The sequence below is a fragment of the Bombus impatiens genome, unplaced genomic scaffold, assembly GCF_000188095.3.
Source record: "Bombus impatiens unplaced genomic scaffold, BIMP_2.2 scf_0080, whole genome shotgun sequence".
NCBI lineage: Eukaryota > Metazoa > Arthropoda > Insecta > Hymenoptera > Apidae > Bombus > Bombus impatiens.
Window position 1 is genome coordinate 20,113 of NT_176499.1, and position 9,798 is coordinate 29,910.

Consider the following 9,798-nt stretch of genomic DNA (forward strand, 5'->3'; position numbering starts at 1 on the left):
TATAACTATTGTTTTCATCAGATATTAGTATATATGAAGAAATTTAATATTAGAGTAAAGTACAAAACATATTTTTTGATATTTAATTTACTCTGATAATATTTCTTGTAAATTTTATGTTCCGTATAATTTTATTATTTTAACAAATTTATTACATTAACAAATAGATTGTGTCTATTTTCAAGAAGGAATTAAAGCACTATCTTCTACAGTAATACAAAAATAACAATATTTTGAATCACAGTATCTTATATTATCGCGTAGAATTATATATTTATGAGAGTTCTAATAACAAAACATTATTCTTGGAAAAGTTGGTCGTATATTTTTCATCACTGTCAATACAAATACATTTCAATCTCTTAAATGTAATATATAATACTTATATATTTAAAAAATGAAGTTTAGGAAAAAAAGTGATGTATTACAAAATGCACGCTAGAAATAAATAGAAGGCTAATGGAATCGGTAAAAGTTTTTTTTCATAGTTATCACCAACGAAACATCAATTTTGTTTTTTTGTCTCTGCGTTCGATGTAGTTTTCGAATTAGTCTCATGGGTCTGTATTTTGCTGTTTATGGCATGACGGTTCGTTAATAGTAGAAACTGAACCAAGGATTTAATATAGGCTTTTAAATTATCAGCGTTAATAGTGCCTAAGTGAAGTATTATATTCGAATACATACGACGAGCAGCTTTATTAGATAAACGCCCAACCGTTTGTAAGGTATGAAGGAGCTTATCTTCTTCGTTCGTGTTTATCTCTGAAATGAAAACCAAATTATACTAACTGGTATTACAATCAAAATTATTCTAATATAGTCGACTACATAATTTATAATCAAACTGCGGATTTTTTACATTTATGACATTTATAACACATATTTAGTAGGTAGGTAAAACAATTTTCCACGTAGATTCCATATGAACATAAATTTGCATAAATATTCGTAGTCTATTAATTTCTTATTCAATTTATTATAGTCTACTATACTGTATGTAAATACATAATTAACTACTGTTGCATTGATTAAAGAGATATAAACGTAACCCCAATCTATGATTTATGATTAATCTGAAATGTTTAAATCCTCTTGTTTTTATTAATTTATATTGATACTGCATTATTACCACCTATAGGTTATCTATTATTGATATTATATATTAAAAATTGTCTATTTAATAAAATAGCTCACCTTTTGACTGCTCGTCCCCCGTCGCAGGAAAATATTTATCGATTAATTTATTAACAGCGTCAGCTGTGCTGTCTAAACCTCGAACAGCTGCGCTACCATACTGCGTTTCTAAAATCTGATTCGCCTTACTCCAACTTATGTCTCTGAAACTCAAGGCTTGCGAGATTATTAATTCGTTGACAAGCGAAATGCTCATTACAGCTGGTTGAACAGTTTGTCGTGCTAACGTATAGGCATTTTCTAGAATCTAAAACACAAAAAATGCACATAGTTAAAAATATAATATTTTTTAATACTAACGATAACTTTATATGTAACGTTTTAATACCTTTTTGCCATAGAATATTTATATTATTTTACAGCGAAAATTTGTTAATACAAATTATTACTGAATGATAAGATACAATAATCCATGATTAAATATAATTATATCTAGAATAGCAAGATTAAAAGAAAGATCGTAAGAATCGTGTTTGAAGATATGATAAAAATTTCTGATACATGTATTTAGGTTTAAAAATTCATGCAGTTATGACTTTTTAGATTCCGATGAAATTTTTATCTCGTTTGCCGGAAAAGGGGATAGATATCTGACCTGCTCAGGTTTCTCTTTAACCATCGGAACTTTTTCTTCGATTTTATCGAGACCACGGCACAACGTGTGGTCAACAAAGTGTATAGGGTTCTCGAGTTTCTTGGCGATAGGAACAGCAATAGGTACCGCTTGCTTCGTTGCATTACTTAAAGAAGTTTCCGCAGTGGTTAGTGCCCAGTGCACTAGCTGATGACAATCTTTCACACGCAAATACGTCGCTGTTGATTTAGATATCGCACTTTCGACTACTGGAAGTTCCATTACTCGATGAAACACTTCGATATGCGGTAGCTGCATGACTTCGGTAGCCATTCTTTCACTATTTTAAAAAACTTGTGGCGATTTCAAACTCTGCAACAATTCAGATTTTTCGGTTTTACGATTTTTCATTTTCGAAATTACATTTATAAAACGTTCCGTTTTGGTCCCTATTATATTATTTATTCTTTAATGTTAGAATCTAATATTAAATAAAATATTTCTTTTTCTATTTTATTTATTAACTGCCAATATTCTGATAACTGAATGATTCTATTTTTATTAGAAACAATTCTTTATAAAGACATTTGTATTATAGATATACTAATTTTATTGTATTACGTCTACGTTTCCATTCTCTGAAAAAGTAATTGTCAACTGTAACAATTTTAATCTTTGTGTTAAACTAAATTTTAGAATAATATTGTGATAAGGACAGGAAATCCCTGTCTGATGATAAGGCAGGTTCAATGCACTAGTACATGTATATATATATGTATTCGCTACATATAGTGCTAAATATAACACTTTCTCAACTTTCGCTAGAATTCGCAATTACATTTAGAAACGACTGAAGTTGAAAGTCAGTACGTAACACTTCGGAACAAGGCAACTTTCTTATTTATTTATTATACTACTGCTAACTACTGCTAATACTACAGCTGTAATTGAAGTATTGTAATGTGTATCTATTTTCACATTTAATTTATTAATTTCACCGAAGTGTAGTAAATGATACTTGTAATTATATTAACTAAATTATAATATTTTCCAAAACGTAATCATGTATGAACATACTCATAAATCATTAATAAAACATATATTCAACTCATTTAATTTAGTTTCTATTAGTATTTTCTATTTCACTAAAAATATTTGCTAATTTTAAATGTTTATAAGGCTTGTGCATGTAGTAGGTATGTAAAATCTAAATATGAAATAAAAATCGAACATAAGAAACTTCTGAAATTAAAAAATATTTCGAAAATTTCAAAAACTTAGAACTTTTCAAAATTTTCTAAAATAAAATGTTGCTATGATACTTACAAGCTTTTGTTGTTACTTCCTTGTTTCTATAGAAGGCTTAGAGGGATTGATCGCGAGTGCAACGTAAATAGAAATGTGCTTGGTTGCACGCAGTCTTTACTCTTATAACTGGCTTACCGCCTGCGCGCTAAAGTTCGTTCATACGAGCCAATGAAAATCGACGAGAACATCTACAAGCGGTGATCGAACACATGCTACGAGGCTTCAAAGTCCGCTAACACGACAGTGCTTTCACGTTATCATTATTACTGGAACAGCCGCTTAAAAATGGATGAAAATTCGTGATTAGTCACAAACATTGCAGCAACTATTAAGGACTTTATACCGACTTCTTTCATAACAACGCTACGTGGAGATTTTCATGTTTCTAACGCGAACAACTTAGTTGAACGATGATTTAAAGTCTGCCGGTTACATACATTACATATATATAATATATTTCTAATTATAATATATATATACATATTATATTTATATTTATATAAATATAATTATTTATATTTATATATATATTAAATATATATAATATAATATTATATATATATATATTTAGAAAAGAATCATAGGATTCTTAGGATGATAGGATAGATCATCAAGGATTATTTGTCATACCATGCCAGATATATTGCTTAACTATGAGATAAACATTAGTCTTCTCTGAATGAAAATCGTGCTTCACTTAAATAATTTGAAACTCGTAATAGTTGCAACTTTGTAAGAATATAAGATTACAAATAATTTATTAAAAAGCAATTAAATTTTAAGCTTTCACTTCTTGCATTGTGATTAAACAAAAGTTTATTCTATTCTATTTTAATTCTACAATTTTGAATGAAGTATACAGGAAACTGTATCTTCCCATTAAATTGTATCAAAAAGTATTATTCACTGTTATAAAGCTTCTAGAAGGTACAATTCATTACTAATCTAATTTTAAAATATAAACAACAAAGAAAACATGGTATATGTATGTACATTAAAGACTAGCAATACTAATTGAATAATTTATTTTATAAATATAATTTTGTTCTTTATTATCGTTATTTAAATATACTTTTATACATTTTTATGAATAACCCAAGAAATACAATATAGACACTTTTAATGAACTTTTAATGGGAACAATTTTATTTTAAGTTACTTGTGCATGAAATTTATGTTTTTATCTTTCGATGAAAAACAGCATAAGAAAATAAACAGAAGTCGATGTTTAAATAAATTAGTTATTGTTGAATTTCTTTCTTTGTTCATTATACGTCGCATATACATGTTTGTATGTTGTGTGTTACCGGCAATATAAAATACTGGTATTTCATATAATGCCTACAAAATCTATAGAGTGCGTGTCGTTTTTAGGTTGAGCATGAAATGTTTGTGTTATATTAATATATTTTATACTTTCCCTAGGCATTGATTGTCATTCTCCGTAAGGTGGCCGGGTAAAATACCACCCAACAGAAACCTACTTTATCTTTTGTTCATAATATATATAGATTTGGGTTAGATGCTAATTTTTATTCGGCCGTTGTAAGGCGTATACGCAGCTACGGTCGCCCAGATAGACAAAATTTGCTATAGTAGCACCGATAATATTTTGAGAATACTATTTATGACATTCTATAGATTTCTTAAGAATTATATAAAATGCCTATATTTTACACATTGCCTATAAGATATATAATATATACATATATAATGTTAATTTTTTTAACGAAATACTATTTTTTTGTAAAGCCTTACTATATTAAATAATCTTTGTAAATTAATCTATAATTCAAATATGAATTTTTGAATTGTTATATAATTGTTTTTATCAAATTAACTTTACTTGAAAATTATTCCATAAAAAATTAGCAAACTTTCAAAAGAATAAAATAAAATGAGTTGTAAGTAACAGCATTTATATCTAAAAAAAATAATGTTAAAATTTCCAATTCTTTATCAACAATATATGTAAGTAAATATTTTACTACTAATAAATATTTACTATTTCTTTTCCTTTTGGACAAAATAATGTAGCAACTAAAGTACCAGATTATTATTTTTTGGAAAAGATAATGATTTTATTAAAGTCTGTTTGTAGGAGTTAGCTTTATAAAGTTTTTTGCTTTCCAACTTATAGTTAGTAAAATCTTACTATAACTATATCATATATTATTTTTGTTGAAATTTTTATATTTTTTATAAACAAATTTATAAATTTATATATTATCGTATTGGCTATTGCCACAGGAGATATAAAGATAAACTACATTCGGTATGAAACATACATATTTAGTTACAAAAGAAAGATTCACTTGTTCATTTAAAAATTGTTGCATCCTGCACTATACCAATCACTTTTACATTATTTTTATGTATATACAAAACTCTTACATATAAACAAGAATATAGACTCTAGACATTTTTTGATACTTCTTATTTTATAAATAGAAAAAATATCTGTAATAATTTACTCTTCTTCGTAGTGAGATTAAAGTAAAATAAAATAAAGTCAATATTTTTTTAAATCATATTCATTTCAGTTAAATTAAAAAGTCAAACAAAATTTTAAAAAGTCATATTGTCATGTGTATAGCTTCATTGGAATGATACGTAAATTATAGATTTAGTACCTAAACTTCATTAACATAATAATACTGATCCAAACAAACTTTACTTTTAACTTCTGTATCATTTTACCAACACAATATAATAAATTATTCAGGTTTGAGATACTTCATTCAATGCGAAATATATCAAACTTAATATTGCAGAAAGAAATATCGCAGATTTGTGCCTAAATGACGGAAACGGTCAATACAATAATTAAAACGAACTGAGCGCGATTCGATCTAATGGTAAATTATTATCCATATGAAATACTTCGTGTCTAACTAAATTTTGTCATCAACTGCTACCTTTACTCCATGGTTGTTCCGAGGCAGATGCAAAAATTAAGTAAAAACAATTTGTCGCCATATTTATTCCTGCTGCTAACCAGAATACTGTATGCCAACGAGCCAGTGTTTCCTATAACATAAAATGTAAAAAAATTATAGAACCATTTTTATAGAACGAAGTTTATTATTGCTAATAACAATGTGTAGTTATACTGACATGTCCTTGGACTATATTTCCAATAAAATATGGGGCTAAAAATCCGCAACCATTTGCCGCAGCATTTGTAAGTCCATAAAGAGTTCCCGCATATCGTGGTGCTAGAGCAATATGATTCATTTGATTCCCTGCATAAATTGCACCTTGTAGAGATCCTAATCCAGCGAGCATCATCATAACCATCATACGATCACATCCAGCCCAGATAGCGCCAATGAAACTGAGACTGGGTCCTAATGAAGCCACTGTATTCCATAACTTGAACGATGCTAAAGGAGATATAAGCTGACGGGCAAGGAGGGCATCTGCGAAACTTGAAATACCGAGTCCGACTAACCAAGAACTTAAATAAGGCAGTGCTGAAAGGAATGCGTCCTGTTGTACATCAAAATGCAAAATTTTATCCATATACGTTGGTAATTCTGTTAAAAGCGTATAAAATGACCATGACTGTCCACACTGAGTGATAGCTATAGCCCACATGGGTAATGATGTAAATACTGATAACCAAGGAACTCCTGAATCATTATCCTGTTTTTAACATACATTAAGTTAAATTTTATTCAGTCCGTTAAGAATGTAAGCTTAATTTTAAAAAATTGAAAAGAACCTCATCCTTCTTTTCCACACTAGCTTCAATGTATGCTCTTTCAAGAGGATCAATCTTTTTATGTTGTGCAGGTGTATCAAATATAAAAATTGTCCAAAATGCATACCACACAATACCAAGCCCTCCAAATAAATAAAATGCAAGGGGCCATCCACCCCAAAGTTCTAATGAACAGAGCCACCCACTTACTGGTAATGATATTACAGTTCCAAAATTTGCACCTGTATAAGAATGAATATAACAAATCAAATTTATCACACATTGAAAAAAGAATAATTACCTGCATATACTATAGCAGCAAATTTGCTTCTTTCTAAAGGGGGTACCCAATGCGCTAACATGCTATGCATTGCAGGGAATGTAACACCCTATTTATAAAATAGACAGAAAATTTTTTAAATTTTAAATTAATGTTCTTTTAAAATTAATTTATAGAAGCAGGACATACCTCTGTAAATCCTTCTGCTACTCGTACAGCTAAGAATGGTATCAATCCTATATATGCTGCAAAAGGAGTAATTACAGTCAGTACAGCAGTTAAAAATACTCCCAATCCATATATTAGCTTTCCACCAAATTTCTCTGCCATTCTTCCACCTGGGACATTTGTAGCAACATAACCGATGAAAAAAGCTCCCAATATAACACCTTGTGTCTTCTCATCCCAATCAAATTCTCCTGCACTCTTTGGAAATGTATATTACTTTTATTTTTATTGATAACAATTTAAAATCATGTATGTAAAGAAAAGCATAATTAATTATTTTAATATTAATTAATTAAAAATAAATATTCTATTCAAAATATGCAGAAACATAGCATTAAAATGTTTTCATGAAACATTTAAAGATGATAGGTATATAACAAGATAAAGGAAAAAGATGTAGGCGTTAAAAACATATCAATGTGTTAAGTCATACTAAAAATGATAAGTTTGCATGACTAATGTGATAATGAAGTAAAAACAATGTTGACATTTGATCTGCATCAATATTACGCATGCAGAATGCAATAAATCACAAACTTCAGTTCTATAGTTCTTACAAAATATAAAATACATCCATATATATCATATGCAGAAATTCTAAAATTGATATGAATAACATTTACTAAATTATATAATACATTATAAGCAACATTGACTTAAACATTAAACATTATTAAATAACTTACTGGTATGAATGTTCCATTAATTGGTTTTTCCTTAGGACAAACATCTGTGGTATTATTATCATCATTATGTGGTACTGCTGTTTGATTAACCATTGAAACAATAGCCACAGATAAATTTACTCTCATAGCATACACTAGTGCAAACCCTAGAAATCCTAAAAAGCCTAATGTATGCCTTGCTTTTATGCATGATTTTGTATCAGGAGGTATATCTGGTATAGTAACTAAAAGTAAAATTTTGTTATCAGGTTTATTTAGATAGAGAGAATATAGAAAAATTTATTTAAAAAAATATAATGTTTATAAAAAATTATTTTAATGATTTTTATAATTACTAATTAAATTTTTGATGTAAGATTTTGTATAACTAATAATTCATTATTTTATACAGTTATATATATTTCTTTTTTCAAAATAATAATTGGCATACGTTATTATATCAAGATATGTATCTAGATATGTATTTGAAGTTCAGAATTAATCAGCTAATAAACTAATAACTGCATCAAGTCCTTTAAAACATCTATGATCCTTTCCTATCCTTATTGAAATATTAAAATTCAACTCAATTTCCAACAAAAATAAATAATATGTAATATCTTATTTTAAGTTAACCTAGTGTATCTTCTGACAACTTTTTATACAATTTCTGGTTCTTTCTTTTTCTTGACATCTGTTACTATTTACTTCCATTCAATATATTCATTTACTTCTTACTGCAAAATTTTCATTCATATAGAATAATTTATAAATAAATAAAAATCCGAGGAGCATAATTATAACGTGTTTTTAAAATAAAAAAGTAATTATTAAAAAAAGCTTCAAAATATAGTTTCGATCGATGCAGTTCACGTAAAATAATATATTCAGAAAACTTGACAGCTGACAATATTGTGGAGAGCTTATGTATCGTTCTGCCAATCCTTTGTTTCCAAACAATGCCTTCTCTTAACTCAGGAGGTTTTTAAAGGTTTTTAATGCTCCCAAAAAAAGGTTGCAAACAAAATCACGAAAAAAAATATTTAAGCAAATAGTTATTCGATTAATATGATAGGAAAATATTGAAAATAAACCTTTTTCCAAAAAATCATTGACGCACAAAGGCTGGTCGTCTCTTGAGACACTAGGATCCAATACTTCCATGTTGTATGATTTTTTCGCGAATACTCAACACTTTCACGAAGAATTCGTCGCTTCAAATCGAAAATATTTTTCGATTGTATGTAATTACGATCGCTCCATTCGTCGCGTTAATGCGGTAACAAAATAATATGCAATTTAATAAAGAAATTTTGTAATGAGTCTTAGCAGCGATACAATGTATGTTAAGTAATGGTAAACTGTCGTCTGCTGTCATCGTCGTTTATCGCTGGCACGAATTGCTGCGCGCTCACATTATATATATATATATATAAACATATATACTGAAACTCGATTGTGTGTGCAACGTAGGAAAGAACGTCCGTGCAGGCGCGTTTTACTTCTTCAAAACTTTCTATAATTGAATATAATTGAAGGATAAATTGAAGTTTGTTGAGATTATGTTGTTCACTCTCGAACAACGATGATCGAATAATATTTGATCCATATATATTCTGTGAGCTTTATTACATTTACGTCATGATTAATTTTATTTTCTGACACAATTAAATTAAATAAGGATAAGAATATGAGAATTTTTTATAATTATGTGACTCGTAAGACTATGAAGAAGTAATAAAAGCTGCACTGTTTTTATAACAGAAACTATACGCATATATAAATTTTTGATAGAGCTTTTAAAGAATTACCAGCTTATATGATATTATTCACAGGAAAA

General features: G+C 28.2%; 3 protein-coding genes across 4 annotated transcripts in view; 1 reads left to right on the top strand and 2 right to left on the bottom strand.

The window, feature by feature from the left end:
- The window catches only part of LOC100742370 (cilia- and flagella-associated protein 45), a 37,978-nt gene that overhangs the window by 8,627 nt on the left and 19,553 nt on the right, over nt 1–9,798 (top strand). The gene's annotated exons all lie outside the window — the stretch shown is intronic.
- On the bottom strand, nt 256–3,395 carry LOC105682107 (lipid storage droplets surface-binding protein 2). The gene is made up of 4 exons (XM_012394231.3): nt 3,098–3,395; nt 1,793–2,143; nt 1,198–1,444; nt 256–765 (listed from the first exon to the last, which is right to left on the bottom strand). Exons 2-4 carry the CDS (start codon nt 2,102–2,104, stop codon nt 506–508), a joined length of 819 nt encoding a protein of 272 aa, XP_012249654.1. The 5' UTR covers nt 2,105–2,143; nt 3,098–3,395; the 3' UTR covers nt 256–505.
- LOC100742008 (sialin) lies at nt 5,133–9,346 on the bottom strand. The gene is made up of 7 exons (XM_003485689.4): nt 9,053–9,346; nt 7,980–8,203; nt 7,255–7,491; nt 7,087–7,174; nt 6,807–7,027; nt 6,197–6,727; nt 5,133–6,109 (listed from the first exon to the last, which is right to left on the bottom strand). The coding sequence occupies exons 1-7, from the start codon at nt 9,120–9,122 to the stop codon at nt 5,987–5,989; spliced, it is 1,494 nt and encodes a 497-aa protein (XP_003485737.1). The 5' UTR covers nt 9,123–9,346; the 3' UTR covers nt 5,133–5,986.